This window comes from Solea solea, chromosome 17, assembly GCF_958295425.1.
Source record: "Solea solea chromosome 17, fSolSol10.1, whole genome shotgun sequence".
Lineage (NCBI taxonomy): Eukaryota > Metazoa > Chordata > Actinopteri > Pleuronectiformes > Soleidae > Solea > Solea solea.
In genome coordinates, this window is record NC_081150.1 from 14,483,171 (window position 1) to 14,509,882 (window position 26,712).

The 26,712-nt window shown below is 39.7% G+C and overlaps 1 protein-coding gene across 1 annotated transcript in view; it reads right to left on the reverse strand.

The window, feature by feature from the left end:
* Positions 1–1,239: 1,239 nt before the first annotated feature.
* The window catches only part of lpgat1 (lysophosphatidylglycerol acyltransferase 1), a 43,860-nt gene continuing 18,387 nt past the window's right edge, over positions 1,240–26,712 (reverse strand). Inside the window, exons 5-8 of the mRNA XM_058613726.1 lie at positions 25,278–25,557; positions 20,031–20,157; positions 5,949–6,055; positions 1,240–4,175 (exon numbers count right to left, since the gene is read on the reverse strand). Coding sequence (XP_058469709.1) covers positions 4,024–4,175; positions 5,949–6,055; positions 20,031–20,157; positions 25,278–25,557 — 666 coding nt within the window. The 3' untranslated portion in view covers positions 1,240–4,023. The remainder of the gene's footprint in view (positions 4,176–5,948; positions 6,056–20,030; positions 20,158–25,277; positions 25,558–26,712) is intronic.

A 26,712-nucleotide genomic window follows, 5' to 3' on the forward strand; every position in this document is an offset into this window, starting at 1 on the left:
CTCTGGAGACTGTGTGTGTGACAGAGGTGACCTTGGAGAGATTTGGAGCTTGTACTGAGGAGGAAGTTTCTCCAAGCTACACCTTATTTACCTGGACAACACACTGAGAAACAGCTCCTCTCTGGGCTCTTTAATCCCACTGTGCAGCTTCACTTCCCATTGTTTCTGTTTTATCCTCAGTTCCCCATTGGGAAAAAAAATCCAACAATCTTACAGCACAAATGGACTCTCGCAGCAGCTAATATGAGGGCTTTGATGAGGTCTGATCATCTCTTAAAACTGCATCACACCAGAGCTCATCATTAACATTTACTATAGGTATCAGCAGATACTGGATTTCAAATGTATAATCAGATATCGGCAAACATACCAAGATACCCCCGATATGATTTAAGATTAAAATAGTAAGATGGCCAAGTGGAAACAAAGGGAAACTTGGCTTGTAACCAGAGGCTTGCCAGTTTGAGTCTCCACCCTCCCGGGCGCTGCTGAGTGGCTGCCCGCTGCTCCTAATTCTAGGAAGGTTTCTAGTAGAGAGATAGAATAGTGAATAGAGTAAAGAAAGAATTGAGTAAAGGATTTTCCCTTATTAATAAAGTATAAAAAAAAAAAATAGGCTGCTACCTCCTTGACTTCTACTCTTGTGCCCTCACCAACTACTTCTGGAAATTGATTGGTTATTAGCAACTTCTTACTGAGCAGGGGGAGAAAACACTACACAAATCTGAGGTAAAACACTTAGTCTTGTGACATGCATCGTCATATCTTAAAGTGTGTGAATGGGCAGACGTGTTGGTGGAGACTCGTTGTAGTAAATACATCCATCCAATCCAAAAACAAACACATTATTACATTAATATTTAAAAAACTATTTTATACAAAGTTTTTCAGCAGCTCCCATGTCAGGTGATCAACTGACTCCAAATTAAACCAGAATTACTATCATAGGTGAACAGGACAAAAAATACAATATCTGAAGCCTAAAAATCAGATTTTTCAGTACCTTTTCATGTCATGTGACCTGATGACTCTCAATCACATTAGATATGATTATTATGTTTCCGTGTTGTGTCGCCCTCCAACTCCAAACTGAAGCACTGCAAGAGAAAAACCAAGAAAAACCTAAGACTTTCATGAGTGAGCAGGAGACTCTGCAACCATTTCAGAACAAAATCTACCGATACACTTTTATTATTATTCTGGAATAGAAAAGGACATCAAAGAGAGGCTGCACTCCAGTTAGGATCTTTATGATGTTTTATTCCAGCACAAGTTTTCTGTGTTGTAAAATGGCTGTGTAGCTAGGAATTAAAGGAGTACAAAATGGAAAATTACAGACAGTTTCTAGTATAATTTGTTTAAATCCCTATTGTGTTTATTTCCTAAAACCACATCTAGGAAAACTTTTTTATTATTTCCCTGCCTTCTTTGGAAACATGATCAAAAAAAAAATATTAAAAAAAAAATAATAAAATAAAATTGAATAAGGTGAAAAGAAAAAAAGAAGCGTCATTTAAAGTCACTCTCACAATGGAGGGGGAATCTGAACGGGCCACTGGATGAAACACATTTACATGTCTGATTTAAAACATTGTCACCTACCCAGTCAGGTAGCCCTTGTTTTGAATTGAACACAGTTTCAACAAACAGTGGTGCGCACAGAGAGGGCAGGAACTACTAAAAATGCACCTGCAATGCATTGGTTCATAACGACAGTCCTCTATAATCTTCCTAATTAAAGCAGGCTAAGCAAATGACACTTAATTGACCTCAAAAGCACGACACAAGTACATTCGAGAGACAACAGCTGCATCGCTGCGCGGCCCTGCCAGAGTTTTCCCTCGTAAGTGGCAAGTGACTCCGTCCAAGGGGAAACCGTCGTATTTCAACCAGGACAACGATCTGTGTGGGGTTTTCCCCACCGACTCCTGATTGTTCCGATTTTAAAATCTACAATTGTGTACGTTTAAAACTGGGGGCCCCATGTGTGAAAACAGCGTCAGTCAAAAAGTCAGACGTTGTGGTAGCTTCAATCGTCTTCAAACACACAGACAGCTTCCTGCTCAGGAATTTAAAAAAACAAAACAAAAAAAAAACAAACAAACAAAAAAACATAACACTGAGAAGTGAAGGGAAAAATCCTTGCTTTCTTTCCTTTTTTTTTTTTACACATTCATAATCATTTGGATTAAAAATCTTTGAAATTATCCTGGACATCCAAATAAAAAACAAGCAATGCCGCACATATTTCCTTTCCAACAATGATAAACTCTTCCTCAGCTTTGTTATGTACAAGATTTAAACATAGAATGACATGACGACAAAAGTCCATGTAATTTAAAATGAAATAAAAATCCGACCACCTGTGGGGGGAGGGGGGTTAATGTTGTTGTCACTGCTGTCTGACGTCACAGAGCAAAAAAAAACAAAAAACAAAACCACATGAGTTAATATTTATCAAAAGTTGGAGGGGGAGAGAACGACGACCACACACACTCAGTTAGGCAGGTTATGCTGTAAATTTACAGTAATGACACCGATACTTCTGTGAGCCAAAATTTCTTTTTCTCTTTTTTTTTTTTGAATGCTGAACATTTTGGGGTAGCTTTTTATAAAAAGAAAGAAAAAAAACACCTTTTTTTTCCCTCCATGTCTTTTTTTCCCCACCACCCCCCGAAAACACTAAGCATATGGCTTAAATATTTGTAAAACTACATCAGTCCAATGAGGGAATAGGAGTGTCGTCTCTGTCCGTCTCAGTCTGGCTTGCTGAGATGATCCTCGACGTTTTTACTCTGCTGTGAAGCTGCACATGGCCGTGGACTCGCATGTGTCTACTTCTGTGTGAGTGTGTGTGTGTACATGTTAAGACGGTGAAAAACAGGTTCCATGTAAGACGGAGTCACTTTGTTGGTGACCATAAATGTAATTCTCGCCCATTCCTTTGTTTCCTTTTGTTTTCGAGTTAGAATTACGTCACCGTCCCCTCTTTCTCCGTTCACGTCTGGAAAAAAAACTTATCCTATGTCAAAGTGTTGCCTTCGCAGCCATCGTCCCTTCAGGCTTTCGATAGGGTCGCCAGTGTAAACACGATCCCACCCACCCCCCATTTTTTTTTTTTTATTCCAATGAGCTCAGAAAACTGCCCCGACAAACAGCCACAAGATGAAAAAAGGAGGAGAAAACAACAACATACAAGTAACGATGGCTGCAATTGTGGTGATATGCGGGTGTGGGTGGGGGGGGGGGAATCAAAAGAAATGAAGACGAAGACCGCTACCATCATTCTGGAGCGTTTCCTGGGGCAGGGAGCAGTTAGGGCAGTATGGATCCGTAGTGCAATGAAGGCCAGAGGAGCGGCCGTCTGTGCAGCCTCAGCGTTAACAAACAGCCGCTCGTTCCGGAAGGTGTGGCCAGCTGCCTAGTCGGCGGGCTGAAAGAGAGGTCCAGTGGGCTTCATCAACTCTTGCCAGGAGGAAGAATCAGGGCAGATTTCAGGCTTTTAGTCACATATATTCCCTCACACACACACGCCTGCGTTCGTACGTACTGTAAAACGACAATGGCTAAAGCCTGGGACAGGGGGCAAGAGGGCGAGACAGAGAGAGTCTGGTCCAGAGCGTCATCTGGAGGAGTCCTGAGCCTCATTTTTGTTAACTTTTGAATAAAAAGTTATGTATGTGTCAGCGTCTACGTGTATGAGGACGTGTAAACATCAAAATGTGTGTGGCGACGAGCGCGGGAGATTATTCTGCTAGACCGCAGGAGTGAGCGTGTGGTGTTAGGGGATGTGTGTGTGAGTTAACTATGCTTGTGACCACATACTGTTGGGGTTCCTGTAATCTGCGCGTGTTCCTTTGTCTTCATATGTTTATTGATTCCTGGTTAAGTCTCTCCGCTCCACTGTCGCAAATGTACATTCATCCTTCGTAGCGGGGCGACTGTGACACTGGGCCACACACCAACGATCCTGAGGCTTTTATATCCAGTGGTCCGTTTAAGACTCTCACATCATCAGTGCACTCAGAATAAACAGCAGTAGAGGTACTGGAGGACGTTGTACCACACGTAGCCAGAGACGAAAGCAAACGACTGGATGACGCACAGCCACACAGGGTCGAGGGTCATCTGCCGGGAAACTGCCACCTTGTGTCCCTCTAGAGGAGGGAAGGATCCTGTTGAGAGATGAATAAATATAAACGTCTGAGCTTTTCTGAGGACTTCAGACTCTTCCTCGATCCAAAGGAAGCAGAGCTGCAATAAACCAGCCTCCTCTTCCAGGATCTGTAGATGGATTATGTTGGTTACTATGAATTATGTCAATAATAACAAAAACTACATGGTGGCCAGGGACGGTGCTTAAAATAATTGAAATCGCTATTTGTCTCAGAAATCTGGGGAAAACTACTGTTATTCTGTGTTAAAAGCTTGACCTTTACTGATCGCCATGAAGAGTGAAGTTCACTCACAGGAAAATTATACTTCTAAACTTATAAATGGCCGTAGCAGCAAAAATTCATCCTTGAATCCAAGTGAAAACGTGTACCAAATGTGTAAGGTTTCCCTAAAAGGTATTCCTGGGTGACAGAGACCTTAACCTTTGACCTTTAACACCAACTCTAAAATAGTGTGTCCAGGTGATTGTTAGTATCAAATTAGATAAGGATTCCCCTCAAGTCTGTCTTGAGATATCATGTTCACATGAAAGAGACAGAAACATAATGCCTCCAGCCACAGCTGTCGAAAAAACTCCGTTATCATCGTTTGTACAATAACCAGGGTTACAGCACACTCAGTGGCGCAGCAGTGAAGTTGACGGCACGTCTCCTAGCAACACCAGTCCTCTAATAACGTTGGTCAAATATTACCATAGGGAGCACCTCGCAGAGACCCAGACAATAGTTGTGTACAAAGTCACTCCCTAGTTACTGCTAAGTACACAACATTTACTAACTGCTGTTTGAATCAGAGTGAGTAAAACTATCTACAAATAATGAGGCTATTATTTTTCATCCAAAATTCGGATTAAAAAACGGGGATTGAAAACCTGTTGGAGTTAAACATATAATATAGCGTAGAAGTGGATCAGACTGTCTGAAGGAGCTACTGCATCTTTCAGCAGAATCGCCAGAGACACCACAGTACGACATTATCATGATATTGAAGTCATGATATTTAGGTCACGATATTTAAGGCACAATATGATATTATCATGATATTGAAGTCACAATACAATATTATTACGATAATTAAGTCACCATATTAGCATGATATTTAAGTCACGGTATTATCACAGTATGATATTATCTTTATATTGAAGTCCCAATATTATCATGATAGTTAGGTCACAATATTATCATGATACTTAAGTCCCAATACGATATAATCATGATATTTAAGTCTCAATATTTAAGTCAGAATATCACCATAATATTTAAGTCACGGTATTATCACGACATTATCTTTATATTTAAGTCACAATATTGTCACGATATTTCAGTCACGATACCATATTATCACAACATTGCGATATACTGGCACAACAGCTCTAGTGAGAGTGAGCACTTGGCACCATCTAGTGGACTGAAATTTTTTTAATGCTAAACCACACGAATCTCAGAAAGTATAAAAAAAATATGCACAAAAAAAAACAATTATTGGTGTCTCAAAGGCGACATAATATCACCAAGATAATATCGTCGTTTTTTTCCCCACACCTCTAATTCATACAAGGATGGGTGTCTTTCAACTCGAAGGTTGTGGGTTCGATTACCAGCTCCATGCCGATGTGTCCTTGGGCAAGACATTTGTCATACATGACAGATGAGTGATAGGAAACACAGTACGTTTTCTTACAGTATGTAGGGAACAGTAAAGAACAAATGGCTGCTCTTTTGCATCATCATTGTTTACATTTCAGTTTGACTTCACCACACTGAGAGACTGACCTGTGTCGTAGAAGTGGGTCAGCAACTTTTCCTTCTCCACAAACCTCTGGTACAGCCACTCAGTCAGGGCCTCTGCCTCCACAGGAACCTCTTTTATTGGGTACATCCTTAAGGAAAACACACAGAGACAGACAAGATGAAACACACAAAAAAAAGATGGTTTCCCTCAGCAGAAACAGCCTGCATTGATTTGCTGTGGAAAGCATGCAGTCCAAAACAACCCAGGGTGTCAGCGGCAGTACCCGAGAAACCAGAGTCAATTAGAGCAGTTTGTGTGTTCAAAGCAGCTTCAGTTTGTTTGGGGGATTCATTAGCTGGTGAAGTCAGCAGAGCGTCACACGGAGACAGAAGTGCTGAGGGGAGACAGTGTACAAGTCTCATAGGTCCATACAGCTGCTGCTGCAAGTGAGTTAAAGAGAAAACTGAAAAGTCGCCAAAATGAGAAGTCATGGCTCCAAAGACAGTGGTGGTACAGTGTGGCATTAACAAGATAACAACCAATGATTGTTTCTCTAATCAATTTCCTTTTTTAAATCAACAGAACCTCAACAAATAAGGAAAGCACCAACTTTCTTGACATCTTCAAATGTTTTTGTTTTGATTTTAATGCTTTTACCTCCCGAGCAAATCGAGTACAGAAGAAAATATTTACTACTACGAGTGTGCCGTCTGTAATATTTTTATTTTATTGTGTGTATGAGTCACTAATGGATCACAACCACTCGCTGCTGTTTGCTGCTTCTGAAGCGCTCCATGTAAACAGACAGGGGACCCAAACAAGACAACAATTCCCATGATCCCACGCTGCTTCCCAGCATCGTCAAACAAGGGATTTTATTTGTTTTGATTGAGAGACCCCAGTGGCAGACATTAGCAGAGCTGCAACTAACAAATGTTTCTCATAACTGGTGCATTGATTGATCATTTTCTCGATTAATCGAGTACTTGTCGGGTCCAGAAAATGTCAGAAAATGTCAATCAGTTGTTTCCCAAACCTGTGAATGATGTGAATTCAGTTTTAATGATTTCTTTGTTACATTAAGTAAAGAAACCAGTAAATATTCACATTGAATATTATTAATTCTTTAAAACCGATTAATCGATAATCAAAATAGTTTAGTCAGCCAATAATAATCGTTTACTCGGGTAATAGTTTCAGCCCTTGAAATGACATACTCTTGCATACATTGGTGCATTTTTTTCTCTCCAAAATTTTACATCTTGAATTGGCTAAAATTAAAGATTGCATATATTAGGAAATTATCTGAAAGTATAGCTGTAATATAATTTAATTTGCACAACTGGCCATTCAAATTTCTCGTGTTTAATGGGGCGAAAGAGTTGTTTTGTAGAGGAGGAAAAAGAGGTAAGTGCTACATTGGTGCTCATCAAGGATGAGAGGAAATGTCAAATCAAAACTCACAGTAAAGACTTAAAGGGAAAGTCCTCAAATATAAGTGGAAGCCCAAGGTCAATCAAGTTTTGATCATCGATTAATCAGTTTGAGTGTTTTATTCAATAAATAAAACAAGCTTTCTGATTTTTCAGCTTCTTAAATGAGAATATTCTCCAGTTTCTTTTGCTCCGTGTAACAAAGAAATCATTCAAACTGAATCATTTTAGTTTGTGGACAAAACAAGACATTTGAGAACATCATTATTCTCAGGTTCAGTAAATACGGATCAATATGTACTGACATTTTTTTTTAACGGATCAAACAAGTACTCCATTAATCAAGAAAATTATCGACAGAGTCATTGATTAGGAATTGCTTTGATATTTGAACGATCACGAGGTGAAACATGATGGTTCTGTACTGGCTGATATAGTTAGAAAGAGCAGGAGTAGGCTTTTGCAAGCCTTCATGAAATCTGGTTTATGGCCAGAAGGGGTCTCTAGTAGGCTGCACTCCCACACAGGCAGGTTCTGGTCACCTTCAAATAGAGGTTACAGTCTCCTCCCTCAGATAAGCATTTCCTCTGCACTCAACATTTGCTCAATATTCCTGACCGGATAACATCCACAGTAAAAGTACATCTGTGCCTACGAGGGGAGCTCCTCTAAGAGGGCAGTAATAAGTGATACAGTATTGATTGGTCAAGTGTTCGATATATTTTAAAAAGCAATCTAGGCAGAGGCAACAGTTCTCCAGTCCAGGGAGATGTCCTCACTTTTAAAAGCTGCTTAAGAAGCGTTGCATCTTGCCATAATGCAGGTATGAATGTACGATTGGTAATTTACAGGCACAGGTGTTCACGCCGTCACTGAAAATAACATGTCAAGTCATATAATTGCAAAACGAGAAAATTCTGAATGACACTTCCCCTTTAGAGATAAAAAATCCTTCCTTTGGTGCTTATCTTTGTCAGATACTGTAAGATATATGACAGTAAATTGAATATCTTTGGGTTCTGGACTATTTTGTCATCATATTTTCACCCAAAAAAGTAATTTGATTGTTGATTAATAATTAAAATACTAACAGCTTGCAATCATTAGTGGATCGGCAGAGAGAGGTGACCGATTGTTTAATAATTTATTTTAAAGCAAAAGATGTGATGCTTTACTTTGTCATACATACTAATGCAATACAAAGGCACTCTCGCAGGAAATGGTACATGTTGTATTCCGCCATTAGTCTGACATTTTACAGACCTTGATGAATCAAGAATATGTTCAGCTGCAGGCCTAATTCAACTCAAGTATGTCCCGGGTCCCCCAAATAAAATCAAAACAGAAAATAATGAAATTAAGCACTCACAGTCAAATGCCCCCACGTTTAACCCTTTGATAATGTCATTTTCTCTTGGTACAAACCAGGGTCTACACAAGGCATTTGTCTACATGCTGGACTCATACTGAATATTACTGCAGCTACTGTCACCCCCAAAATACACTGGTTGAGGAATGGTTGTGTTGGGGAGAGGAAGTAGAAAAATAATACATCCGATTTACCTTTCAGAATAAAACATCCCTCGCAAGCCCAGTGTACTCTGGTTTCTTCGGTCGGTAGAAATACTGCTCCGTTTGTTGCGTTTACAACATAAACAGTGTAATCTAGTCTTGCGACTCCAGCTGTCCAGCCGTGCAGAAGCTGGCGGACACGAGACACGGGCAGTGTAAATTGGCGCAGCTGTGCGAATTTGAGCGCAGCAAATCCATTCTGCAACCAGTGTATTTTGGGGGTCAGAGAGGACACGAGTTCAGATAGACACTGAAGCCGTCTGTATGACCAAATCAGGAACAGGCTTGGCCTGCACGGTTCAGAAGACAACACAGACTTCCGTTTGGGTTGTATATTTTAAGTGCATATCTTTTTTGGACACTTCTCCTCATTATCCAGTGGTTCACTGTGTTGGTCTGTGGCAAGTCTGGACAAGATCCTGTTAAAGTAGAGTAACTTCCATGTCCTCAGAGGCATAAACTTGTGCTAAAATTCAAAGAAAGAACTGCCTAAAATCCACCACTTCCATCTGTCAAAAGATTCTAATTAAGATGAATCTTTGAAGATAAAGATTTTTTTTAAAACCAACAGCTACCCACCAGTAGCTGCTCTGGCTGCCCAACACACTTGTGCTGAGCGTCTTTGGCCACCTGATCAGGTGATTAGAGGTTGAAGTGAAAGAGTTCCACGACAGCTTTTCCACCTGTGAGTATCAAGTATCTTTTGAGTCGCCGATCTGCCAAATGAGCCGGATGCGGCTGACATGGATTCGCAGGCAATAAGCAAAGTGCTTAAATACGGTAACTGTGCCTCAGTTGCTGCTTTCACTGGTTCACAGAGTCACAAGTTTCACGTCCTGTCCTGAAATAAGCATTTTATATTTTAGGACGTGACCAACTAACTTGTGTGGATCCAGTCCTTTGAATGATTTGTTACCATTTTCCTAATCAATTAATCTGTTGATTATTTTGCAGATTTATCACCTCTTTTTATCACAAATAGAAAAGCATCAAAGTCACAATCCAGAAAATAGTACCAGTGGTAGTTTAGCATTTTTGCTTGAATGACTCAAATAATCAACAATTTTTTTTCATTGATAATTTAACTGTACCTATATAAATAAATAAATATATTGTGGGTACATCAACTAGCATGATAAACTAAATATATTTAGTATTACTGTAAGGCTCAACACTTTTAATTAAAATAATAATGGCAATAATTTAGGGCTGCAACTGACAATTAAAATGTTGAATATTTATATTTCTCAAATAATCAATTAACTGTGCGGTCCATAAAATGTCCGAAAATTGTGAAAAATGTTGATTCCCAAATGACAAAATGGTAATGTTTTCAAATGTCTACAAAGCAAAATTCTAGACTTTTGATAATGATTTAATTATACGGAGCAAATACACCAGAAAATATTCACATTTAAGCTACATTTTTTTAAAAGCTTGTTTTAATTATAAAAAAACCCTCAAATCGATCATTAAAACAGCTGATGATTAATTTGGTAATCAATTAATTGTTTAAGCCCGACAACAATCCATTTAAACCCACAAACTGTTTGTGCTTCTTCCTTCCTTAGCGTGTAAAACCTTAATTTAATAATATAATAGTAATAAACAAAGTATACGCTTTGTAAAATAACATTGTCTACACATTTGAGGTCTGAGCAAGCAATGCTTCCCTGTTAGAGTGAAACATAATTGAAATGTTGCTCTGCAGTGTCAATATTGTGCAAAGGGGAAACAAATGTACAGACACAGTATGGCAGCATGTGCAACAGTGTACAGTAGTAGTAGACAGTGGTGGTGGTGGTGAGGAACTGGTGGCGATTTGCTGGCGTGGGGCCACGGCAGCGCTCTCGTTTCCAACCTAACCCACTTGGCACCGACCTGCTTGTTAACCTGACACCCTGGCACAGGGACAGACAGCTGAGAGAGAGCTGCAGTTTCTCCTGTCAATACCCTGCGACATCCGACTCCTACTATGTCTTGACCCGTGCTACATCCTGTATACGTGGAAGTGAGGTTGCAATTTCCGTAACGGACAATCCGTGTAGATGGAAAAAGTGCAAATTCAGAATGGATGATAATTGCTACGCGTGTGGCTATACATTAGAAAAAGACAAATTAGGGATATTACAAAGAGTGCTAATCAGAAGCCACTTACTACCGCTTACTTGTTTTGACCATTTAGCTCCTGAGCAGCCTCTTATTCTTGACGTACCGTGTTCCCCTCAAACAGAGAGCCTAATTAAATTTGGACTATGGCTGGAAAAGTCTGTCCACTCGACAAGGCAGCCAGTCACTGTTTGGGGAGTCTATGAAGACCTAAATCTCTCTGACTGTGAAATCCTGAAAAACAAAGAGGTGCCCTGGGAGCGCAAAGAAGCAAAAAGGTCCTGCTCCTTCAGGAGATTCCAGGATGAAACTTCAAATCCAAAACTTTCTCCCCATTTTCCTCCAGAGTCACAGAGTCAGTGCATAAAGTCATAGGGCACCCCCTGCTTTTTTGGTCTTTCTGTGATCACTGGAATTTGGACTGGAATGAGGTGACTGAAAGTCGGTCTTATATGTATGTCATGCTCGAGCCTTTGTCACAGCAGATATTTGTCAGCATGAAACAGTAGGAGCACTCTTGCTTTTGCAAGACCTGGTCGGAACAAGGGCCTTTCTGCATGGAGTTTGCATGTTCTCCTTGTGTGTGCGTGAGTTTTCTCCGGGTTCTCCAGTTTCCTCCCACAGTCCAAAAACATCCAATATGGGAATTAGCTAAATTGGACGCTCTAAAATGACTGTAGGTGTGAGTGTGAGAGAGGATGGTTGTTTGTCTCTAGATGTGTCCCTGTGATGGACGGGCAAACTATCCAGGGTGTACCCCGCCTATCGCCCTATGACAGGATAAAGTGGTAGAAGATGGATGGATAGATGGATGAAACAGTAGGACAAACACAGGTTTACCAATAACATTAATTGTGGTTCCATTCCAGGCTTAAGAGAGCCAGGGTCGTGCTAAATACTTGACACTTCAACCTGAAGAAGCTTTCTATCTTCTGGATGTGTTCCAATAAAGTGACTGAGAGATAATTCTAGTGTATGGTCATTATAGCATCGCTGAAACAGCAAGTGTAATGACTTTTGCACATCTGTATACATCTCTGCTTTCTTGGAGCTGCACTGGATCAATAATGGAGATTTCCTTCTATAATTTAATTTTTATGGTGAACGGGGATTCCTAAGTAAACCACACACCCCACCATAACTCTTAGGGGCTCGCTCTTTCTCGCAGAATGACAAGAAGTGCTTATCTGCAGTCGGAGGGAAGATGAAGAATGATTAGGAGTCCACTCGTTAATAGACCCATTTGGTTTTTCATCAGCTTCCTCTCTGACTCAAAGCCATCTGTGTTCCAGGAAAGGGTTTGGTGCAAAACAATGGACTTGACAGAACCTCAAACAAATGTAAAAATGGCTCAGTCAGAGGGGGAAAAGTTGAGAAATCCCCCAACATGTGGATTCACAAGACAACTAAAAAGGACTCTAGCATGGACTGAACACACTTTTTTTTTCATTAACTGTTTTGTTAGGGATTTTTTTATACTATAATTACACATGCCGGGTCACCAACTTACTGTAACTGCAGATACTCTTACGTCAGTAAAAATAGCTGCACACATTTTCATGGCCAAGATATTAAATAACATACCCGAGCTAGTTATCACATTTCTCTGGTAATGAGCTGTCGGATTATCGCTCAGTATAACTGGTGAGGGTGTGCTGATCAAAGAATTTAGTTTGTTTAAAATTAGAAATGACTGATGGAAGCAATGAACGCCGTCACATCAACTATCCCGGTACTGTTCAGATTACTTTGAGAGTACTGCTTTTTTTTTTTGCAGATAATCCCCACATTCTGGTTTAAGAAAGCTGAATCAACATAAAAACTCTTTAAACCCCACCCCACAGGAAAATGTGTTACACTTATGTGTTGGCACCCTCCTGACAAGGTCAGTGTTTATGCCAGAAAAGGTCCTAAAGAGGTATACAAACTTTAGTAGGGACCAAAGCAGGAGAACACCACTGTGTGTCAGTGTTTTGTGTGTTTGACAAATGTTCCTGTGACTGCAGAGTCTGTTCTTCTGTACTTCATTTTCTCATCTTCAGGAATTTTAAATAAAATGTTAGAGTTTTCTGCATCCAGGGAAGACGTCTCAGCTACATAATCAACCAAAGGCGGGAGTGTAGGAGCAGGACAATTACTCAAGAGAAGAAAGAGAGAGAATGTTCTCAGCCACTGTTAATGTGTGAAGAGGAGAAACTCTGCATTTGTGTCTTGAGGTTCTAACTCTCACTCAACCAAAACAATTACAATTGTTGTTTCTGTAGGTTTGGCTGGAGCACTGATGGCGATGAAGTTGGTTTACAGAGAGCAGACCACTATCGGATCTGAGAGCCTATGTGTGCAACACCCAACTTGAAAACAAACTTCATCTGTCAACAACCATTTCAGTTCGAGAGCCATTACATGGGGGTCCTAATGCGGATGTTTTGGTGAGTAATCAACATGATAAAATCATGTACACACAGTTCCAGCAAAAGAGGCACTTAAATGAGCAAAAATAGGCACATAATTTGTGTTAGCCGCGCTACAAGCTGTTAGCAACCATGCCTGTCTGAGTCTTTTCAAGTAGTATTTCAAATAGTATTCTCTTTCAGACCTAAAATGTTAGGTCAAAAATGAATCATTTAATTCAGTCAAGAAGACTATTTTGGCTTAAGTTGAGTACTGAGCAAACATTACCAGGTCCTGTTTATCTCCACAGAAGCTCACTTTCACCTTGTCACTGTGACCGTATGCCCCGGACAGAGTTGCTATTGCAGTTTGAGCAGTTTAGCAGTTATTAACAGTCTGGCATGGGAGCATCGACCTGTTATCGCCATCAGTTCAGGGGTCATATGTGGCGAGAGGGAAAAAAAAACTGTAATAGTTCACATGGTTTGAACTGACGTCGCGTCCTGTATTCATATTTTGAATGTTACTTCACTTTTACACTTGAAAATTCCATTCCCCATTAAACATGTGTTTAACTGCATGTTAACCAATTTCTAGGTAACAAAAGAGCAGAGTTTTCTGCAATGCTAAAAGAGCCAGAAATCAATGTAGAGAAACATAAACACTGACACAGAAGCAGTATTTAAATACTGATCCAGTATTTAATATGGATCAGTCACAGCTAACACTCACCCTGATTAAAAGTCAGAATCGGGCCTGAAATCCACCCAGCATATCAGGCGAGTGCATCCCCACAATGAAGTAGAATTATGAATCAATCTTTTCACTAATTAAATAAAATCAACTATTCATTCATTCAAGTCTGCCAAAAATGATGTGCTAAATATTATTTGTTGTTGCAGACACAGATGCTGAATATTTTTTTGCACAAGTTAGTTTAAATTAAAAACTCATTAAAATATTATCAGTGCACCGCAAATCAACTAGACAAATGATTTAATGAGACTGGGCTTATTAAGTGGTAAAGACGGCACTCTTGAGTGTAGCGTTTGATTAGACTCAGTAACTAGAATTGTTAAATCATTTTTATTGTATTCACATTTTCAACGTTTTGCTCCCTCTTACCATATTGCGTTTTTGCGCATCATTATTTATTTTACGGCTTTACTAATTCTTTCTACTTTAATCATTTATTTATTTCCATGTGCATTCGACTGAAACTGCTTCTCTGTGTACTTGTGTTGCTTAAATATCATTCTTTCGCCTGTTAAGCTCTTTGAATTGCAAAAACCTGTATGAAAGCTGCTATCCAAATAGAGTCAGAGTCAACAGATTTAATTTTATACAAACACGAGACATGTATTTGTAATGTATGACATTTACAGGGCTGTATTATTATACTGAAAGTGACAATCTGAACACAGTATACCATATTGTTGTACATCGTGATAAAACGCACTTAAAATATGTTAATTGTGGTGAATTTCTATAATTGAGATAACCATGAAGGAGGGAAAAAATGTATATATATATATATATATATATATATACATATATACATACATATATACATATACATATATACACACATACATATATACATACATATATACACACATACATATATACATACATATATACACACATATATACATATATATATACATATATATCAGGGGTCGCGTTAACCGAATATTTTCCGTCATTGACCGTTTTTTTAAAACGGTGACGGAAAAATCTGAGGGCCATCCGTCATTTTGACAGATTGCAATTCACACCCCTGACCACTTGGTGGTGAAGAGCATATTACAGTAAGTTGAAAGTAGAAAAGAAGAAAAATGTCACGGCAGTTGAGTGTCAGAAGTTTCTATAAAAAGCCCAAAAACTATGTTGATAAAAGAGGTGAAAAAGAGGGATAGATGCAGATGAAGATGAAGGACAAACTCAGCCCTTGGCCTCAGCGGAGCGACGAAGCAGCAGTAAGGAGGTTAGGCGAGTTCAGTGGGAGCGGGAGTTCTCCTGGCTGAGGAGGGAGGATAGAAAAATGTTGTGCGACAAATAAAAGATTCCCATCGGAGAATCTAAGCATAATTTCTGACCTGGACACCGTACTCAATGCATCTCGCTATCCTTGTAGTGCTGACAGCGTGTTAAAGAGCTATGGACAGGAGGCTTTGGAGCGCGTCTGTGACCGGTGCAGCTGATCCACTGGTGCAGAAGGAGCGCATGTTGCGGGATTTCCTACCACGCGCAACTACGCGCAAGCAGGCACGCGATTTAAGTTCATGTGGACCAGGAGAAAGGTGTGAGACTGTGCGTTTAGGCCACAGGTGAACTGTTCATATTCCACTGCAATATGAACAATGCAATTGAATATGTCATTATTATCATTTAAAGTGACCGGTAAAAATTGATTATGACAGGATTTTTATGACCCTGTCAGTCAAAATGACAGACAACGAAAAAGTCTAGCGCAATATATATATATATATATATATATATACATATATTTTTATATATTTTTCAAACCTGGAAATGATGTTTATCAAATGTCTTGCTTTGTCCACAAACCAAAACGATTCAGTCTTAATGATTTCTTTGTTATGTGGAGCAAAGAAACCAGAAAGTATTCACAAGAAGCTGAAAAATCAGAAAAAAACACTCAAACTGATTAATAGATTATCAAAATAGTTGCTATTTACGCTACACCTGTTGAACTCTTTCAGTCGCTGCAATAATATCGGGAAGTATACTTGTGGTGGGAATGTTTATATCGTCCCATGCCTTCCTGGGGGAGACTGTAAATGTACTGTGAAGATCCTTAGCTTTGGAAAAAAAAATCTTTCTACACTTTCAATATCCCCAGACACCAACCTCTAATTACCATAGCACACATTACACTCACTGGTAAAACACCAATGTGCGTGATATTGATCCTGGGGTGAGATGTTGAAGGAACCTCAATAAATGCAAATTGGTTACAGGAGGAAAAAAAAAGGAAGGTAAGAAATGTAGCATCTGATGTACATACTTAAAGCAACTTTTTAAACAAAAAGAAAATGCCTAGGATATCGCAAGAAAAGGACTGTGTGCATCTGCAAGCTCAACAATTTTGTGTCTAGTCTCAGGGAAGGGGAAAAAACAAAACAAAAACAGGTGAGCGAGCATGCACGTGATGACCAGGCAGACTGTGAGTCCATTTATCACGTCACCTTTCAGATATTTTCAAAACAGCAGAAACGCACACAGCAGCAGAAACAGTGAGAAGAATGTGCATTATAAAAGAAAAAGGAAAAAAAAGGATTTCAACATATTTAACACCCACCACTGAACTAACCCTCGCTTGTCCTCTGTACACCCACCTAGCTCTCCCATCTGCCATTCACAGAGGGCTTATGATGCCACAGCCTGGGAGGCTGAGATTATGTGGAGTGAGGGCAGGAGACAGCGGGGGAGGGTGAAGCCGAGGGGTGAGGACAGAAAGAGGAAAGGTAGGGGGATTAAAAGGAAAAAAATATATATATTGCAGCAAGCTCAATGTGGATTCATCTAGAATATTACTCAATACTCAGCAGCGGACTGTTTTGAAAAGTCAGGCTGAGGCACAATAGTATCTACTAACGTCTTGTAAAATGTGAGCACGGGGAAGACGATGTTTGTCAACTATAGAGGTCGGTTGGTTGTGTTTAAGCCTCCAAAACACCAAGATGACTGCAAAGACTTCCTGTTACATCAGACCACAGAGACCGCAGCCCATGACCAGGTTTCTAACACCTATGTTCAGAGCCTGTGAGTGCGAGGGAGGCAATAACTAGGTCAGGAGTCTATATTTTTAAATAAAATCAGAAGCTTCTCAAAAATTAAAAAAACAAACAAAAAAAAAAAACATGACTTTTATTCTAAGATAGTGAGTAAATTCCTTTTGCTATTCTCCTGCTTGTGGGCCAAGGTGGTGGATGCTAAAATGAGGAGACACCACTGTGAAATCAATGAATTACTAAGCTGAACAGTCTGAGCATGGTTGAACAGTACACAATGACAAATAAAGCTTTCTGTCCATCCATTCCATCTTTTACCTGACAAAAAGATCCAACTTTGCAAAGGCCTTCACTGCAGATGCAAATTGTCAATAAAAGTCGACAGATGACATTCAATTTGCTGTCATAGCCCTTACACTGAATGGTTGATAACAATTAATGTCATGATTTTTATTATTTTTTTAGGCCTAGTTAATTAATTTCTGCTCAAAAAGGTCTGATTTATGTTTGCCGGCTTCACTGCCATTATTGATGACGTGAATGATGAATGCTTAGCTGAACCTGTGTGACAATACCGACTCTAATTGGACTGATTTTGTTCATGCTTGTTCACCTCTTTTATAATGTCTTTTGATTACACCCAGCAGCCACTTTATAAGTTATAACTGTTCAACTGCTTGTTAACACAAATATCTGATCAGCCAATATCAGGGACAAACCTATAAAGTTCAAATTTAGCATCAGACTGGCAAAGAGAGGTGATTTATTTGACTGGTTGTTGAAGCCCGAGTATTTAAGACTGTGATGATTTACAGGGATTTTCAGATACATCCATCTTTAGGGATTACATAGTTTTTTAAGTAAAAGTAACTCACAACACTAACTCAAATAACTAATTGTTATAACGAAGTTTAGCAGATGCACAACACATTGAACAAGCCACTTTGTTAGGTGTTCTTTGTACCTAATAAAGTGGTGGGTGAGCGTATTTGTAGGAAGGCTGGTGTGGGAAGAATGCACTCACTAGAACAAAAAGTGTCCTAGACCAAAACAGGAGAAACGGTGTGAATGGGCAGTTCACTAGTCAACCACCTCTTCTATCAGCATAGTATTGCTTCCTCCAGTGTTCCCTTGATGAGCAGGCAGTCTAATCCTTTGGATGACTCTTCACCTGCATCAGCAGAGGCCTTACTCGTCCATGATCGGCATTGCCTGCACAGTTGGGACTGCGTGTGTACACTCATAAAAAAGGAACAGCTGTGCCTTAAGCTTGGCTGGGTGTCTCCCCTGCATGTCGCCAGGATGCAGAGTCGATGGCTGATTAGAGAGTCCCAGAGGTGGAGTGGGACTACTGACTCCTCTGCTCGCCTAATTACAGACTTAATGAGTCTTGAGCTTTAGTCCAAGCGGGCGGAGAAGCCTCCAGAGAGAAAGAGAGGTGGGCAAGCCAGGGTTCATCAATCACCTTTTACTTTGCCCTCCCCTATCCAGTACACGGACACGTGCAAACCTATGGGAGCTGTGTCAGGAAGTAGTTGTGGGGTGCGAGGGGAACATTAAGGGTCAAGACGACTTCTACCCAACGACTTCTGCTTGAACTTGAATACAACCCTAATGCTCTACCCTGATGAGACAATGCACAGGGGACCACATTAATCTTGAACTGAGTCCATAGAAAATCTAATAACTGGCACTTCATCGTATCCTCAAGTGGATAAATTATAAGCAGAGGGGAACCTGGAGCACACAGGGAGCAGAACAACATGGAGGAGCAACGCCTTTGCTTTGCATACTAGCAGGGAGATATTCTTATATCCTAATGTAAGACACTGATTGTGAATAATGCGGCTTTGTAAATCACTTCTCAGCTTTTAGACAGTAGTCACTTCTGTTGAGGAGTGGAGACCTCGCTTTTCAGTGGCTTTAGTTCAGCTGGTCAAGGGTTGGGGTGCCCCTGAGCAAGTACCCAACCCCCACTGCTCATACGCTCAGTTTGTGTGTTCACTGTTGGTGTGTAACAGGGATGGGTTAAAAAGACACTAGCTACGTGTGCAAATATAAGAAATTCTAATTCAAATGTGTCTCTATCCTCTCCTGCACTTCCCCTTTTCTTGTTGTATGCGTAAGTGAAGTCCTGACACCATACTTCATTGTCGACATTTCCTTTAAAAACAAGTTTAGGTTGTGATATCAACTAGAACAGTTTACAGTCAAGCATATAAACAAAAGCAGGAAAAAATATATATATAAATGAATATGTTGAGCAAATGTTTGTAGTAGATCATTTTCCCAAATCAATCAATCAATCAATCAATCAATCAATCAATCAATCAATTTGCCTTTGAGATACGAACAATTGAAATCATTCCACAAAGCCAAAGGTGACGTCTTCAAATGATCTTGTTTTATCCAATGAACAGCCCAAACCCTACAATATATTTAAATTCTTTGACATAAAAAAAGAAAAGACCTGAATGTTCAGGTTTCAGCATGGTAGAATTGTCTGCAGTGAACTCACATTATTAGTGGGTGGACTGTGAGCTCTGCCTTTGTATAGGTGAACGCTTGTAAAGTGAGTCACATGAACAATATCAAGTCTCAAAGTACCAAACATAAGTGACTTATAACTCCATTACAGATGGGCGATGTGACTCTGTGGTAATATGAGTCCAGTTGTGGAGGATGAATACTTTTCCCTAGTTTGTTGAGAAGACAGACAAGGGCAAGGCTAGAAAAGTATGACTATCTTTCAATCATGACTTAAAACCTATGATCCAGCTTTACTTATGTGAATGACAAATTACAATTTCAGACAGTGTGAACAAACCTCAGATGTGAATGTAATGACAAACATTCCTACCTGTAATGTACATGTGTGACTGTAGGAGGCCTGTAGCCAAAGATCCAGGTCTGGATGTCCATGGGTCTTGCTTTAGGATATGCTATGGTCACGTCTATTACCCACTGCAGGCATGTGCGTTTGTTACCTGTCATGGAAGAAACAAAGGCAATATTTGAGCTAAGAGGACACACAGTGATAAATAACTAAAACATACCCCAACCTCCACTAGTATTTGAGGTATCCAGTGGTTGAAAAATCGCCAGTGGCAAGTCTTCCTGAAAGACTCGGAGGTCAATATTGGTGTACAGCAGAACTGCAGCTGGTAGAGATTCAGTGACAATTCGATAGATCAAACGATTGCCGTCAGCCTGCTCCTCCATCATTAGTACAGTGTAACTACTCAGTGTCCTTGGAGATTTCTATACCATAGCAGTGCCAAGTCAATTTGGCTGCCAGCTCACAGTAAAACAGACATCTACATCTCAAACACTGTTGAGCAAAACGTGTTCATGTTAATTAACCAACAAATGACTACAAACAAATATAGTCTGTAACCAATGGGTGGATAAGAGAACAGAAAGACTGAAAAATTAAAGTGTATAACAAGAAGGTAAGATATGACAGGTGGAAGAGGGATTGCTACACATGTAATACACTCTGGTGGTTGTCTACAGCCACAGGGTGCATGTGTACAAGTTATTACATACAGAGTGTGGGGTCAGCTCTGCCCACACCTGTGCATAAATAAAAGAAAATAAATGAGAAGCGGCTATTAATCACACTGGACTGAAGTGGCCTACAACATGAATTGTGTTTGTTACGCTGTGATGTATTGAGTTTCCACCATAAGTCACCGTATATGAGGCGATCCCTCACCACAACATTGATGAATAGGCCCATTTCATCACTTTTAGCAGAAGCTAAAAACGTTGTTCCTGCATTTAGCAGGAAGTTCAACGTAGAGTGCAGCACAGATTGCATTGTTTTCCGTCCAAATCCAATCAGCTTATAACCGAAGCTGAAATGAATCTGACTGATTTTTGTCCAAACTTGATCCGAGCCTGATGCACCGCTGACTTATGGAATCCTGATCAGTTGTGACAGGCTCAAGTGGGGAACGTTTATTTCCAAGCAGCACAGAGATGAAACCAACTACAACCGTAAAAAGGTTTTACAATAAATGTTTTAAAGAGTGTTGCTTTAAACGTGAGTCTGTACAAAAGAGAGTAAAGAGGAGCAGAATCAGTCAGTGTCGGCAAACCAGAGAGAGGTGAGGCTAATGTAAAGCGGCGCATCCTTTTTTGACTGCTTGACAAATGTCACAGGCCAATTAGCCTGCTATTACTTTTTAGCAAGCACGTCACCACCGTTAGCACAATGGCTTCTTTATGCAGAGTCCACATACCAGGCCGACGTGACTAAGTGAAGTTTTACAGCGAGTCAGTCCGTTTAAATTACACTCAGCTGTGGAGAACAGCAGTAAAACAGGAAACCATGCTCACTGGACATACATTAACCCTCTTTCATACCCTCAACATACAATAATAAGCAGGGGGGGGGCAAAGAGACTGACAGAAACTTAATAAAAAATGAGGTAACAGACGGGTGTAAGATCAATATTAGATCAAAGATGACATCTTGTCAGCTCCAGTTCCTCTCTATAAATGGTGTCATACACAATCAATGCTGCCCGCTGGCTACATACACCTTGATGCTTGGAAATAGTGGAGCATAAGTCATAAGAATATAACTTTGTCTACCATTATAAATGTATTCATGTTGTTTATTATACTGCGATAGATAATATCTCAGTTTATTAAGCCACTGATGGCTCAGCTACAAATCAGTGAGTGCTACTGCTTTATGGCTATATGGAATGTAATGCAATTTTTGATCATTTGATTAGTCAGATATTAGAAAGTGATGTGCAGAATCCTGTGTCCTTTCCCTTTGTTAGTTCTGACAGTGAGTTGGCAAGACTGCTTCGGACTTATAGACTTAACGCAAGTTCTGTATTTGATCTGAATATCTAAAAAAACACATATGGTGTGACCACTTATTTCCTTTTCTAAAGGCACCATTTCTTGATACATTATGACACTGAATACAGAGTATCTTCTGTGCATTAAACCTAAAAAGGTTTGAATCTTTTACACTATGGTGGGTTCACTTCAAAGTCAGGCAAGTACGGTAATCCACATTTCGATTACAAGTGCTCATACCTTTACAACCTTTCATCCAATCTTCCTGTGATCAAACATTTTTACCTGTGTGTCATATAGAGCCACATTCACGCCCTTAATGACTCACAGCTGTGGACTTAGCCTACCCGGCAACAATTTTACAACAGACTGTATAAACCTTATCAGTCTTAGCTGCACACTGAGCCTTTATGCGGGGGGGGTGAACTACACTGGCAGTAACCAGTGACCCATGTGCTTTGTTTTCCATACTCGCTAGTGTACCGAGCGTCGGCGACATTGCGCAGATGATGCACCACACTACACACATTTACATCAAATCCCATTTCCTCCAAGTGGCCCATTTGTCTCTGAGTGAGTCAGCAAACTCTGAGCGCCTCTGCAGAGCATCATGGAGGGTCAAAGGGAGAAGGTAGTGTGTCTTTGATCAGCTAGCCAAGCGCACACACACACACACACCAACACACAAAGGATAATGAGTGACATAACACTCCTCTGGCAATGTTCAAGAGTGTGCGTGTGTGTTTGTCTTGCCCTAGGTTTTAACGCCATTAGCGAGATTCAGGAGGAAGGACGAGCGCTACTGCCAGATTCCCCTTCTGGGTTGCTGGAACAGATGAAAGGACACAGGGACATACTTTAAATTGGAATATGAACCAGGACTACAGTGCACACCAATAACCATAAACGTTGAGAGGTTACGAACATAGCCTTTGCTGTCGCAGCGGAAGAGAAGGTTTAAGACAAAGCCGAAAAACTGCACAAACAGCACATCATTTAGGCCTCGAACTGCACCGTGCTCGTCTTTATCTACATTTTACAATGGCCAATTAAGAGACACTCTTTGGTTTGACAGTCGTGGAGATGGATAAACAGACAGCACCTTTGCCGTTACTGCTGAGGCCAGTGAACACGGGGCTGTGTTAGCAAACTGGAGGGCGGCTAGAGTCTCAGGTCCACATCCTCAGATCCCCTGGACAACGTCTCCAAATTACTATTAACTCACTGTTAAAATAGATTTTGAGGCAAAGCCAGGAGAGTCCACTGGGTAAACACAGTGTGCACAGCTGTATGTTTATGGCTGGTTTAATGTTGTGCTACTATTTTTTTTTCTGCTGAAGATGATTGCAAGGAGGAGGTTTACAAAATGATCTGGCAATTCTGCCAAGTTAAAGCCTGCACATGAATGTTGCAATAGTACACTAGCCCTGTTTGGTTAAAAAAGCTATTACATGGCAAAATTTGCTTAAAATGTGCACTAGCTGGATTTTATGTGCTTAACAAAATTGTAACATTAGATAAGCTTTATATTCTCGGAAAATATGTTTTATTATAAGCAGCATTTTAGTATTTACAGTGTATTTGTATAAATGGGAACCCAATAAATGTGTACTATAAACAGGAAATACATTTGTGACAGAATAATTGGTATTTCTCTTGGCAGTTAATAGCAATCGATAAGCGCAAGTATGCTATCAATAGCTAAATCTGAACAGAATATGAAATGGACACCTCAGTTGATTTATGTGTCTTCATGATGTTAGTTTGCTAAAAACATCTTTCTATAATAGAGGGAAATTTTGACTTTCAAGGCTTCTTAATGGCAGATTTGGCTGTATTTAGGTCCCAGACAAAAAAAATGACTCGCTTGCAAATAACCATTTTCTGGCATGTCAGTGTATGCTTTTCACCCCAACACAACACTTTCCTCTCCTGGCAATCTTTCCTACCAATCACCTGCCATTTAAAAACATGACTCCCGGGAGGCAGCGGGACACATAGGTGATGATTTAATGCTTTATGATCGAAGCGTGCGATATCCATTCCGCCTCCGGTGAGCATAAAACCTTGACCAGGCACTTTCTTCCACAGCACAACAGGACTTCAACAGACTGAACTAAAATGGAGGAAAACGGAAAAAAGCACCAGACCTCAGACAGAGCTAGCTATACTTTTTGATGGCCAGAAAAACACTATCTGGAGATTTAGCTAACTAATTTGATTATACAAGGACTAATCAATCACTGTCATCCTTTTTAATGGCTTTTTGAGTTTTCCACCCCATATTAAGTGAGCAGCAGCAGTGTGCATTCAAGTAGTTTTTTCTTAATTTAAAAAAAAAAATTATTGCTCATAACTGACAAACTATTACAATTTAGTTAATTTTTTTAGAAAGTATGCAATCTATTCTTTGATTTTAGTTCTTACAAAGCAACTGACTTTACCGTTTAGTTATTATGCAGTCCAATTGTCAGATACTCGCCCCCCTTGTTTACAAATTTTAATCCATCATACACTTCTTACACTTAATTAATTTCCCTGAATATTAAAAGGGACAAATAAAGGAATAAATGTAACAAAACAAATATTGCATATAGATATCTTATGGAACAGACATTCACACTTGGTTTTCATTAAAAAATACAACATTCAGTTGGACCTGACTCGTTTCCCTTATTTTTCCACATACTTAGCAGCAGTACAAAGTCCACTGCTTTTAGTTTTTCAGTTTCATACTATAAATGACCCAAATAACGCATATGTACAGCAGAGTATAATTATTTTTCTGCTCAAACTCGACTATATGTCCAGTGGAAACCAACAATATACTAATAATATGTACTTTGTAATATGTAATGGTCAGAATGGCTGCAACTAAGGATTATTTTCATAATCGATTAATCTGTAGATTATTTTCTCGATTAAACGAGTACTTGTTTGATCCGTAAATGTTGAATATCAGGAAATTATGATGTTTCTCAAATCTGTTGTTTTGTCCACAAACCTATAATATTCTGAATTGTAATATGGAGGAAAAGAAACCACAAAATATTCAAAATTAAGCAGCGGAAAAATACAACAACTTGTTTTAATACTTAAAAAAACACTCAAACAGATGAATTGATTATCAAAATAGTTTGACAAATCTATTATTACTCGATCAGTTTAGTAATCAGGTAACAATCGAATAGTCGTTGCAGCCCTAACTGTCAGTCAGCACCAACCATCTATAGCCTCAAAGAATAGGAAGGATAAAACTGTGGTTTGTTTTTGCATGAGTTACCTATCTGGTTAGAGGTCAGAGACTCCACAGCCACACTGCCATTCTCCTGCTGGGCAGCCAGGGTTTTCAGGATAATGTGTGTGGCCCCAAGACGAGGCAACGTGACATGGGTCAGGTGAGGAAGTGAATTCTTCTTGGCAAATAACTGGCTGGTTTCCCGCCGTTTGCGCAGGAAGCCGCCTTCAGGGAACAGCACTATCCACTTCCTGTCGCGACTGTGGTAGTATTTTTCTAGGTGATCCTTCAGGTTAACCAGCTGCTTGTCTCTGTGCGCTTTACCCTGTTGGAACAACCCAAAAAAAAAATAAGATTAAAACAAGACACATAGAAATGTATAGTAGGAGATGCACTATTTCTACAAGTGCAGTCATCTCTAACGGTTGTATTTAATAATAAAATAAATACACAATTTAAGTCTATGATAAATATATTAACTTCCAAGAATGTCTTGTTTGTTAGCAACCAAACATTAGAAAAAAAACGAACACAAATGAATAGTTAGCTGCTACAGAACCATTAATGGCACAAACAGATGCAAAAAATTACGGCCGTGATGACATTCGGAGTATTAGCAAAGACAGGACGAGAAGGAACTAGATTGATTTTTTTTAAGATAGGCCTGATCGAAAGCCATTTCAAATGCATTAGCAGAGCTGGGCTGGCTTCTGGGAGAATCACGTGAGCACACATGTGCCTTTCATTTGTATGTATGTCGTATGTGTGTAGTAACACAGCTTACAACACAACCAAAAGGTAATACAACTTTAAGTTAATTTGCCAAAACCAAAACTCTGTGAAGAACTAATATGCACACACAGAAATGAGCCCTAGAGCAAGTGAAGACTCAAAACTCAAACATATCCATGACCTTGACAGAGTTGCTCTGGCTTCACTGTGGGAGCCAAGTAAAGTAAATGTACCCTGCAAATTAATATTATTATTTTTAAATGAATGAATGTGTTCTGTCTGTGGACCTGGGGATGGATCCGTCAAGTTTATCCACAGCTGAAGGTCTGAGCTCAGACCACCCATTTCACGAGTGCACAGCTTTGCCACAGCTGCGCTCCCCACATGCTTTAGTGATACGGAAGCAGGAATATTCATAAAATACAGATAAACAAGTGGTGTAAGCATAATGCATAGACTGCTGGTGGTCATAAATAAAGCTGATGAAAATGTGAGCCTACAAGCTCAAAAACTAGTCTGTATTCTATGTTAAAGCGTTTCATGTTAGCTAAAAATAAATATAATTTCCTCTTACAAGCATGTATCTTATCATTCTTTTACCAGGTGACAATAATACAACTTCTGTGTAGTGTGTTATTAAAAACTAAAACAAAACATGTGCATCTATGCCCCCACTCATGTTTGTGGTCACGTGTAAAACTGAAGTTTGGATTTTTCAAAATAAAACCATGTGTGAACGGGCCAACAG